Genomic DNA, 12,432 nt, shown 5'->3' on the forward strand with positions numbered 1-12,432 from the left:
GTTTGAAGCATTTGCTTTGTTCCACAGCACTATGTGTTCAGTGACCATCAAGTAATATTTACTGCGTGAAACTTATTGCAGTCTGAAACCTCAATTGTGAGCAAAACAACAGACATGCATGTCAGTTGACATTTTTAACAGGTAGTTGTTATTTTGTTTTTAAATGCAATTATTCACACACTTAAGGCTAAGCGCATGTGCATATGTTTGGAGAGTCTGGGCCAGGCCTGATATCTAAATGAGGATCTACTGATAAACAACAGAATCTGTGTCCTACAAATGCAGCTATTCACCAACTACTTAGCTAAGTCTCATATTGTCCTACTTTACCAGTATTATCAAAATGTTTATCTTTAGTGCTACACTTGCTGGCTCCATTCTCCCTCTTCTAAAATCTATAATATGATTAAAGTGAAGCAAGGTTTGTAAGAGGAGGTAATATCTTTTATTAGAGCAACTGATACATATCTCCTTAGACCATCAGGCCTACAACAACACAACCACTATAATTTAATTAGTTATTTTAACAGAATTGGAATAATGGCAGTGACCTCAGCCAAAGCATTTTGTGCATACTTTATTCCTACAGAGATTTGGCAATGTCCCATAATCCTGCACTAACATGTCTGTCTTTATTCAGTTCCATGTCTCTTGAATAACAAGTACATTAAATAAAAATAAAAAAAAAAAAAAACCAACCTTGCTTTTTTCTTTGCATGATAAAGTGGGTACTGTGATAAAGCAAACAAATGTTAATCTGCTGTGTAACTGGCAGAAGGCTTTCAACAGTGATACTGCATACATTAGCCACCAGTTGTTGGTTTGGTTGGTTTGTTGTTGTTGGTTTGGGGAGGGCACAGGGAGAGGCTGTTTTCACACTGGTTTTCAGTATTCAGAAACAAGTCCCTTCCATGACTTCCAAAGCATTCTACCCTACTTCTGGGATTCTGCTGAAAAGCTGCATTTACTAATTACATATACATGGCTGTATAATCAGGAAGTAAAACTTGAAACACCACCTAACAGATACAAAGCCAGCAGCTGAGGAAGGGCTGTTCCTGCACTCTCAGATATGATTTAATGAATCTCACAAGGGCTTTGACAGAAATGTAATTTGCCAAACCCAGCACATTTTTCACTGCCAATTAATTAAACAGCCTTACTGAGAAGAAGTGTCCAGTAAATTAAAGAGCTGCAAGAGTAGAACTTTACATTATCTAATTGTACCACAAACTCAGCTACTGAAATAGATTTGCCTGGTTATCAAAAAGGCTATGTGAGAAGCAGCTTTTGAAAATGCTATTCCCCACACTGTTCCTTAAAGCTGACATATTTCTGTCTCATTGTAGCTCTTCATTCCCCTGTGAACTATTATACACAATTACCCAGTGACCAGTGAGACAAAGTTCCCAACTCCAGCTATCAATGACATTAAGTTTCAGTGTGCTCTGCACTGCATGCCAAAGTTGCTTAAATTAGTCTGTAAAAGGTTCTCCTCAAAATTCAGAACAACAGAAATCTCTTTATCCATTCCTGCTCACTGTTTGTAAGTTTACAAGCATGATTTCAAAGCCTGGCTACAAATGTTCACAGAAGATGAGCCAAAACAATGTTCTCAGATGGAGAAAAGTCCATTATGCAAATCAGGAGAGTTGACTCATCAGCCAAAGGGTTGTAAAAGAAATGCATCTCTTCAACTCTTTCCATCTAAATCATCTCACATGCTCTTAGCACACAAGCCAGTGTTCTGTGGTTTTAAGCATGCAGAAAGAAAGTTTCCAGTCTCTTCTCATCCGTGAAACTTCAGAAGAACTGTTTTGGGGAACAAACAAGAGTGAAATTCCCATTCAGAAAAAAGTGTTGAGAATGTTTTCATCAATATGATCCACTCGGAAAGGATTACAGTTTTAAATGTTACCTGTTCTTGTGGGAAAGAGACAAGAGAAGGACTCCTCAACAACGTATCCCCTTCTAACGATTTCTAAAAGTCCTTTATTTTGTTGTTAATACCCAGCCTTGCCCTATCTCACTCAGGAGACAGAGTAACATGGAATTTGACTTTCCGTGAACTAAAAGTAAATTTTGAAAACTATGGGGGGTTTTTTTGAAAATATTTTTCTTAAAACAATCAAGCTCTTGAATTCAACGAATTTTAGAATAAAATATCCATGCAATTTTTATCATCTTATAAGCCCATCTAACCCCTTGTTCTAAAACTAAGAAAAGAAATTTTGGCACAAAGCCCTTCTCTGGGGAGTGAGAGAGGCCAGCAGGTTAAGGCAGAGCTCTGCACTTCCTGAGATTTTCTCCTTGCTGCAGATCCTGTGAATAAGCTGCTATTTGCCATAATGAAAATCAACATTTCACTGCTTCTTAGAAAGCTGCACACTACTCCTGCATTTCTTAAAATAAGAAGACAACCTGCAGATATTTTTTTTTAATGTAGCAACTTCTGGGTCTCTCCTTCCTAATCACTGGCACTCTCACACACCTTTTCTAGGAGACCATTATTAATATTCTGCTTCCCCTGGTATTTTGCATTTGGAATATGTAAATATGAAGACAGCCATACGGTTCATTCAGATCAGGCAAATTTTCTCTCTCTTGTATGGTACAAAGTTATTTCCATCACATACCAGACACTATGAAAAGAAAAAACATTCATATGCCATGACAGTGAAATCCATGGGCCACCAGCTAAATTTTGTGTTCAGATTTTAGAAGTGGTGACTGTACCCTCATACCAGGTCATCAAAGCTCTCATAATCAAAACCCTCTCCATATTTCTCACTTCTGTCTCACCCTTCAGCTACACGAACCTTAGTGGTTTCAGCAGCTGAGATTCAAGGCAACACATATACTTCATCTGAAACAGTTACTCCCTGGCTTTGACTGAGGTTAATGTTGGAAACTGAAAGTTCAAAGCAGTTACAGCTGAATGAATTAATCAGCTCACATTCACCCAAAAGCTATGAATAAATTGTAGTTGCAGGTTCTGTAATAAATATTTTACTTAATTCTCACCAAAAGCTCATTTTTCAAATATATCATTGACATACTACATCCCCGTCATGCAGAAATTATTACTCCATATAAAAGCGCAGTTGCTCTTAAAAATCAGACTGGGTTCACAGTGAACAACAGATTTTAGGTTACTTGTGTTGAAGAAGTTTTCACAAAATTCATACAGTTTCCAAAGCACAAAAATGAGACATTTTGTATTTGCTTTCTCTTTCTTCAGATTATTTTTCTGGAGGGAAGTAATTTGATATGATGTGGTTTAAATGAAGCATTTAAAGTAATTTGTAATCTATACCTTGGCAATTTTGCTTAAAGCACAGTGATAAAAACCACGTCATTTGTTCAAAAGGAGGGTTTATTAATGAAAGTAACTACAGTTGTCACCAGTCTCTCTGGAATATCTTCTCTTAATGAGTTGATTCCAGGTGTCTTGCTTTCTGGAGTAGTTTAAATAGTGTAAGTAAACATACACCGCACATGTTAATATTTAGGCAGCTGCTTGAATGACTACTTGTATAAATCATTATGGTTTTGTGGCAGATGAGCCTCAATCTAGGTCCCTCCTGAGCTGCAGCTTTTAAAGGTAATAATGTTTCACATGCACATTAGAAATTGCAGTACGTTGCACTACCTGTTTGCTGTTTATTTCTGCACTAATTCTGCAGTTCTTTTATCACATAGGAAGTTTGCCTCAGTGAAAATCACACAACTGAGCTTCAGTGCACAGCAAAAATTGGAAAGTCATGCCTTCTAGCATCAGTCAACAAGTGTTGTATGGACAGACCCGAAGCAGAAAAACTGCCAGAGTCTCTAGACATTAATGAGGCCACATGTCAGCATCTGTACAGGAAGGACTTTGCTCTGCAAAACAAGAACCTAATGCAGCCTCAGGAAGGGAAAGGGCTGAAGAGCTCCTTTAGGCAAACAACATGCTGAAGATATATGACTGTATTCAAATAAAAATCCTTTTTCCAGGCAAGGTTGCTTCATGTTGAAGACCATAATCTGTTAGATTTTGTGTGTGTCTTGACAATAAAAATGGCATTTGAAGTACAGCTATTCCTAATGTAATTTGCAGGATGTACATTATCAGACAATCAAGTCCACCAATTTTTTTTCTTTTTTCTTTTTTTTTTTACCTTAAGTTTCGTGAAATGCATATGTTAACCTTTCTCAGCTCTGCTCCTCCAACAGTCCTTTCTACATGAGAACCCTTGAGGTGAATTAGGTTGTCAAAGCACGCTTGTGAAGATTCAGATATTCTTCCCTCTAGAACCCTCAACAAATGTCTGTGTTGAGAACAAATTTCCTTCTATATCATTGCATTTCTGTCCAGAGCTGGATACACAAAAAGGTCTGCGTGTGCAGCACTACTACTGTTCTTCAGTTTCCAGTCATGCTCATCTCCTCCAAAGCGTTTTCCATTCTTCTCATTTTAGAGATTTCAGCTATTTTCTGTATTATCTATTACCTATATTATATATTATCTATATCTGTATTATATATTGTCTCTGCATAAACTCTGGAGTGCCTAGACCAAAAATAACCATCCTTTCTGATGCAGTGAGCTTTCTTCTAAAAACTTAGCATGCTCAAGTTCCACAAGACACAGTTGACAAAACTCTTTGGCACAGGGTGAGGCAGCTACACTAGTGATGTAAAGGAGGAAATTTTGGATTGCTCTGCCAGTGTCTCACCACTCCTCTGAAGTGCGACTGGTCGGGCAGCTGAGACCAAAGAATGGTCTCAAACCTGCTGGTGTCACAATGGATTATAAACTTAAAGTGTAACAAACAACCAAACATCCATAAACAGCCTGGAGCACCAGAATTACCACTTGTGGAGCACAAGTTTTCACAGAACAACATTTATTTACACACGATTCTCAATCACAAAATGAGACTATTTCTTCACTATCTTTCTACTAGAATTGCCTAATTGCATAATTCATTACTGAAAATATATTGGTTTAGAATAGGCAATTTCCTACACCTTTAGAAATGAACACTCAACTGTTACTTTTATTTTTTTGTAAATGAGGACAATATCTCCACATCGCAATCCAAAAATCCACTCAAGACAAATGCTTTAAGACAAGTATAACATAATTCACATTAAATTTGCACTAATTATAAAGAAAATCTAATATTCAGGTATCTTAAAATGCAAGAAAAATGTTAAAATATTCTCTGCTTGGATTGCCTTCTGTGAACTACTCAATACCTTGCTTGCTTTCTAAATAACTATTTGCATTAACATAGATGTTCTTGTTACCCTTCTTGTGTTGCTACTGAATTGGAAAGATAAAAGAGCTTTGGATAAATATATAATATTCCTAATGTCTTTAGTAATTAAGAACTGCAATTACTGCAGAAAGTATACTGCCTCCTTTTAGTTTACCTCCCAAAGAAATGTTCCATTAGAAATGGTAGCTCCTGCTGCTTTCTTTTAAGTGGTCTTTCCAACACTTTAATGGTTGTGAAATCTTATTGAAAAATAGAGGGGGAAGGTGTATTTTTCGAGGGGAGGGAGAGAGATAATATTTTAATATTTTTTAATATTTTAATAATTGTTTTAATCCTGAAATACCTAATCTGAATTGTTTTGAGACCAAGCTTTATTTGTTTGAATGAAGTTTCTGCCATTAAAAATCAAATTCAAATTGCACTGATGTTTTAATGCACTAGGTGGCATAATTATATTTACATTAAAACAAATTAAATGCTTCCCTACCACCCAGGTACTTAGTTGGATAATAGAAGCCACCCTTTCTGCCAGGTAAGGAGTCCTCCTTATTTAAAGAAGACAATATGAAAAACTGGAGTGCTGTTCACATCAATATACTGGTCATCTGATCCATGTACTTTCCATTGCCTCCCTAGTGTCAGAATGTCTTGCCACTTCTAAATAGGTATACAAGAACTGTGAAAAGAGAGTACGAAGAGTAGTAAAACTTTCTTGTTTACTATCCTTCTGCAGCTCTATAAACTGGCAAACCTGGGCTGTCACCAGCTGAAAGATTATTTACTGGTGACATAACATTTTACTGGCTTGTGTTCTTCAACCTCCACTAGCACTTTCTCCTTGCAGAGAAAATTTGCTTCTGTCTGTTCAGTCTGGTGAGTAGGATTAACATCCAGCCCCTCATGTCACAGACTGAGGTTTTGCCAAGATATTATTTAAGAATTGAAGGCCCAGGTGAAAAACAAACTACTGAAAGCAGGGGTAGGGATTTCAGTTAAACATCCCTTAATACCTACTCTGGTCCTGATTGTGACAAAGTTTACCCTGAGAAGTTTTGCTTGTGATCGACATTAAAGCAGATCAAAGACATAGGAGCCTGAGAGTTATCACTTTTTCTAGGACTCCTGTTTTGTCAGCTTTGATATCGGCCACATTAAATGCATGTTGAGACTGCCAGGAATTGGACCAGGTGAGCTGAATCAATCTCTTCCATTTCTAACTCTATTAATTCCACTGCTATAGTGGACATAATGAAAGATCCTTTTAGACTGATTCTGGTGTCAGTCTGAACCAGCATTATGTAAAAAGAGAAAAAAAAAAAAGTCATCTTCATTTACTGTAAGCTCAGATACTTGCTTTTTGCTGCAGATGTTCTGTCATGGTTTGGTTGAATTCAGGGCAGTAAATTACAAGATATGTCAATGTAAAGTGGCAGTGAAATCATTTATCATTAACTTGAAGAGGCCATTATTCAGCTGTAGAAGATGACTGTTTTATGAAATACAAAGGATGAGATCATGATTTAGTGACCAGAAGTGTTCATTTTCCAATACACAGCAGTATGTAGCAAGAGTGAGAAAGGAATGGAACCTGAGCATTTGATATAATTTTATCTGGATAATGTTTTGATGTTTGCCATCCCAGTTAAAATTGGCCTGTATGAGACTCACTACTGATTAGCAGACACATTTTTCTGTTGGTCAGTTTCTATATGTGTCCCGGTTCTTTCTGTGCAATTACAACTCTCACAAATGCCCTACCTGTGCATCACGAAAAGATGGAAAGAGGTATGGAGCTTTCTGTCTTTTAAGGGTCATTTGAAACGCTAGAGTTTCTAAACAAACACTTCAGGGAGTCCAGAAATTATGAGTTCTCTGGGTTTTTTTTTGACATCGTCACTAGCGTATTTATCTGCGTAATGAAAATTATCCCCACTTAGAAAACTTATTTATGCAAGCAACTGAATAGGATAATGGTATTGCTGGGACTAACTTTGTAAAAACTGAAGAAGTGTTCAGCACAGAAAAAGTGAAAAGCATGGAGCACAGTACCAAACACCCCCTAGAATTCCTAGAAGAGATTAAAAACAGGACTTGTCTGTTTTATGACACAGAGTCAGTAGAGAACACTGAAGTGCTTACCTTTTCCAACTGGTGCATACCTTCCTCTACACAGCAAATGGATGCCAACGTTCTCAGTGTCTGGGGATAAAGGCACCTGAAACAATCCTGGCGACAGATCTTAAAGAGAGTGATGACACCTCCTTCCTGCAGGGGACAAGCAAAAATCAGAAAAGCAGCACTGAATGTCTCCCCAGTATTTAACTGAGATTGGGATGGGGGACAGAATCCTTTAGTAATTTATCCAAATTAGCTGTCATCACAACACCAACAAAAAGGATGTTAAGCTCACATAGAGAACTCAAGTTGATTAATGCTTATACACTAAGTGATGAAAAAGTAATATAGCCTCAGTAGGTGGTGTGCTTAAGTGGTTGACTTTTATCAATTACAAGTGCAACTTAAATTAAACTTGACATTCATGCAAAAATTACCAAGAATTATCAATAACCAGCAATTGCAATGACATTTAAGTGACAATTCAACAATATGCTATTAGTTTAAAATAGACTTTTGTTAGCACATATTTCCCATTGCTCTACATGAGTTCCATACAATATTTAATTAATGTTAAAATTTGAAAGAGAAGATCAGATGGTTGAAGACCTACCTAAAATAATGTGGAAATAGCTGTCAAGTTCTATACAGGTACAAGTCATAACTTCATCCTCCAATACATGAAATTCTCATTCCTACATTTTTTTCTTTTAAATATGGCAATAATGACAAATATTTGAGTACATATACATCCTTACAGTAGTTATACTTAATAATTTCCAACACAGATTGTAAACATATAAGTGTTAGAAAAGTTCACATTAAAAATGGAAAGATATAAATAAATACAGACAATACATGCACTTCTTTTAGTATTTTTTTTATTCTCCTACATTTAAAAATGTTATGCCATCAGGTAGACTAGAGATGCCTTATATTATGTAAGAGCAGACATATAATGAGAAGGAAAGCATTCAAAATATTAAAAAGAGATGAAAGGTCTCAGAATTAAGTACTCAGGCTACACTACTAAATTAAAATTGTTGGAATCATGGAGCAAGTGCAATATACACTCCTCTTGTTCAGATTCACAGAAAATCTTTTTCTCCTCCACCTTGTCTCTTATTTGAAAGCTCAACAGGTTGTACTGTCATAAAACCTCCGGACTACAATACAGACCACTCATTTTCAGAATTCTGCGTTTTTGTAGTGTAATAGTTCTGCTGGAATAGAGTAGACAATAATAGGGCAAGCAAAGCTATATGTTCAGTCTAACAAAAATATATACCAATTTATAAGAAAATTAGACTTAGACAAAATTAACACCTCAATATATTTACAAGATAAAACATTTATATTATGTCTTTGCACACATATATGTAATTTCCATGAGATCAGTGAAAACAGTAGGCTTACTAAGGTTTGCTAAGGGTAAAATGTATTTCTGGAATTGTAAGAAGTGCACAAGTATCTGTACTTCTATACTTCTATATATACTTCTATATATAACCTACTGCAGAAAGATACCTGAGCCTTTAAAATAAAAATAAGGCAGTACACTAACAAAAAAAGTTTCAGTCATATTTTGCATTCCACAAAAGAATATTGGTATTTCACCCAAGCGTTAATTGAATTATCTATTAAAAATACAGAAAAAAGCTATTATATTGTTGTCACGAAACCTAAAGTAACTGGGATTTCTTTATTATTATTTTATTATCAGTTTGAAAGTCCTCATGGTTCAACAGAGATGACCTGATTCTCTGCTTTATTCATAAGCAGAAGTTTGTGGACAACACTAGTAAAGCTGAAGTAATGGCACATATGCTTCAAGCTTTCTGCATGAGAAATTTGTGCCCTGCTTCTGCCTCTGATGGACGGGAAGTGACTTATCATCATGTTTGTCAGAAGGAGATCTAAACTGTTTATTTTGTGCCCTGTGTACCATCACCAAGCTGTAAAATATTGATCACAAATAATGAACCTAGAGAGCTGTAAGTGAAATATGGAATGTGTAGGAAATACAGAGCCTGATTCTGTGGCTTGTCAACAACACTCCCCTCAATGGGATCACAGCGTTCCCCAGAATTTATTCACCTTTTCCAAGATTTGTCTCCTGTATCTTTTGGAATGATGACAAAGCTGTATCTGACAGGAATACATATAAATTATTCAAATGAATAAACAGTACCATTCAGACAAAGAAACATAACAGCACTGAGCTTTACTTCCTTTTGAAATAAACCTGCACCTTTCCAAAAGTTCCTGATATGTCTAAGCATACTTTTATATATTCTTTGCAGACTTCTGGTCAAAATCTGGAAATGCCAAAATAACACATGAAAAGCTGCTCTTTCTGTAATTCAAGTTTCATTCAGGACAGGCTTCACATACTCTGAGAAGCAGTATCTGAAAAGAGAATTTGCTTTACTGCTTGATGACCTATTTCTCTTCTATATTGGGTTAACAGGAATTCACTTTCCTGGAGACATCCCTGAGATGCTATCCAGAAGGGCCAGCAAGAGATAACAAAATCACCTGAAATAAAACCACAGAAAGTATCTGAAGGAAGTAATGAGTACAGAAAACCCCACTGTGCATGGTGAGTTGAATGAATAAAGAGGAGAGAGAAAAGGCATCCAACTCTAAGGTGTAACATTTTCAGTTTCAGCCTGAAATCACTCAAAGTGCAGTGAATTCTCATCAAGTCTTTCCTCATGATAGAGGACAACAATTATAATTAGCTTTAAAGATGATCTATGAAGAAGTTTTCATAGTAAATACTTGCTAGAAAAGGAATTGATATACAAAAAGGTAAAGATAAGATGTATGAGAAGCCTTTCAGAGCAAGTGATCTGCTGCACATCCATATGGGATTCAAATAGTCAAGCATTCTCCAAAGAAGAGTGTGATAAGCGGGTATGGCTATCTTCATTATAATTTCTACCTCTCTCTCTCTCTTTTAAGAGACTATTATTATAGCATCCAGCTCAATACATTTGGTATTAGACTCTAATCGTGATCAGTGAAATGGTTTTATTAACACTTCTTTCCCTGTATCACCGTGTCCCAACATTTATCGTTGTAACTCCAGAACTGATTTTTACTGTTTCATCTGGTTGTTATGAAGCCAAATCAATTTAGAACCAGTTTACTTCAAGTGCTCAAGTCCACTTAAAATTTATAATTTCTGTTTTTTAGTGTCTCGTTGTGCTCTCAGAACATAAAGTTATAGTTTTAACAACCAGGACTAATTCATAGTTTTTAATATGAAAGATCCCAGGATTGAAATCTAATAGATAGAATCATAGAATAGTTTGGGTTGGAAGGCACCTTTAAAGTTCATCTAGTCCAAACCCCCTGCAATGAGCCAGGACATCTTCGACTAGAGCAGGTTGTCCAGCCTGGCCTTGAAAGTCTGCAGGGATGGGGTATCAACCACATCTTTGGGCAACCTGTTCCAGTGTTCCACCTCCTGCAGTGTAAAACATTTCTTCCTCATGTCTAGCCCGAATCTCCCCTCCTTTAATTTAAAAACCATTACTCCCTCTCCTGTCACAATAAGCCCTACTAAAAAGTCTGTCCCATCTTTCTTAGAAGACCTCTTTTAACTATGGAAAGGCTTCACTAAGATCTCCCAAGAGACATCTCTTTTACAGGATGAACAGTCCCAACTCTCTCAGCGTCTCCTCACAGGGGCATTGTTGCAACCCTCTGATCATTTTCATGTCCCTCCTCTGCCCCCTCTCCAACAGGTCCATGTCTTTCCTGTACTTACGGCACCAGAGCTGGACACAGGACTCCAGGTGGAGTCTCACCACAGCAGAGGGGCAGAATCACCTCACTCAACCTGCTGGCCATGCTTCTTTTGGTGCAGCCCAGGATATAGTTGGTACATTGCTAACTCATGTCCAGTTTTTCAACAACCACCAGTACCCCCAAGTCCTTCTTTGCAGGGCTACTCTCAATCTCTTCATCCCCCAGCCTGTCATGATACTGTGGCATGCCCTGACCCAGGTGCAGGACCTAAACTTGACCTTGTTAAACCTCACGAGGCTCACATGGGCCCTCTGCTCAAGCTTATCCAGGTCCCTCAGGCATCAAGCACACCACTCAGCTTGGCGTTACCTGCAAACTTGCTGAGGGTGCGCTTGATGAATCTATGTCATTGATTAAGATATTGAACAATACTAGTCTCAATATGGACCTCTGTGGGTCATCACTCATCACTGATCTCCATCTGGACATCAAGCTGTTGACCATTCTGGATGCAAACATTCAGTCCATTCCTCATCTACCAAAGAGTCTATCCATCAAATCCATACATCCATAAAGTAATTTTTAAAAAAAAAAAAATCCATACATCTATAATATAATAAAAAATACTTTTGTGAACACATTCCTGCAGTACAACTCCAGACAATGATACAGCAAGTTAGTCAAATTTTTTGATGTTTAGCTATGTGTTATAAGACTTGTTAGAGGAATATTTTAGCAACATTTAGTTCCAAATGTAGGAAACTGATCTGCAGAAAGAAACTTGGCTAAAACTTCTACCCAGTAATTCTCTACTTGGCTCTTCTCTTCCTTTCCTCATCTTTTTTTGCTTTTAAAATTATCTAAACCCGTGGACTTTTCGTTATGCTGCCACCAGTGAAGTTGCTTGTAGATGAAAACTATGTATTACTATGTATCATAGCTCAACATTGGGTATTCTGTTAGCTCAGAATTCAAGGGTGATTAGTAGTAGTAGCAGTAGTAGTATTTAGGCTTTTTCCTTTCGTTTCTTATCTTGCCCTTGCTACTACTCATTTGTGTTAGAGACTTCAGTCTTCATAATTCTGACAGCTTGTGAGAACAACTAGTGGGCTGCCAGGGTGAGTCAGCAACATGACACTTTCACAGCACATTACAAAGTTACATGCTAAAAGAAAAAAAAAAAAAAAACCACCTCCAGGTGGAATAAAATTATAGGTGATGTTTCAGCATGAGAGATTATCATTTCAAAGCTTTTTTTAAATTTTGGTACAAATACTTCAGCAGCGGGATG

General features: G+C 37.0%; 1 protein-coding gene across 1 annotated transcript in view; it reads right to left on the reverse strand.

The window, feature by feature from the left end:
- INSC (INSC spindle orientation adaptor protein) overlaps window positions 1-12,432 on the reverse strand; it is a gene marked incomplete at its 3' end in the record, with an annotated part of 99,683 nt that overhangs the window by 45,366 nt on the left and 41,885 nt on the right. Inside the window, exon 6 of the mRNA XM_080345212.1 lies at window positions 7,407-7,532. Within this exon, the coding sequence (XP_080201338.1) occupies window positions 7,407-7,532 (126 nt within the window). The remainder of the gene's footprint in view (window positions 1-7,406; window positions 7,533-12,432) is intronic.

Source organism: Nesoenas mayeri (genome assembly GCF_963082525.1).
Source record: "Nesoenas mayeri genome assembly, chromosome: 5".
Taxonomy (NCBI): Eukaryota; Metazoa; Chordata; class Aves; order Columbiformes; family Columbidae; genus Nesoenas; species Nesoenas mayeri.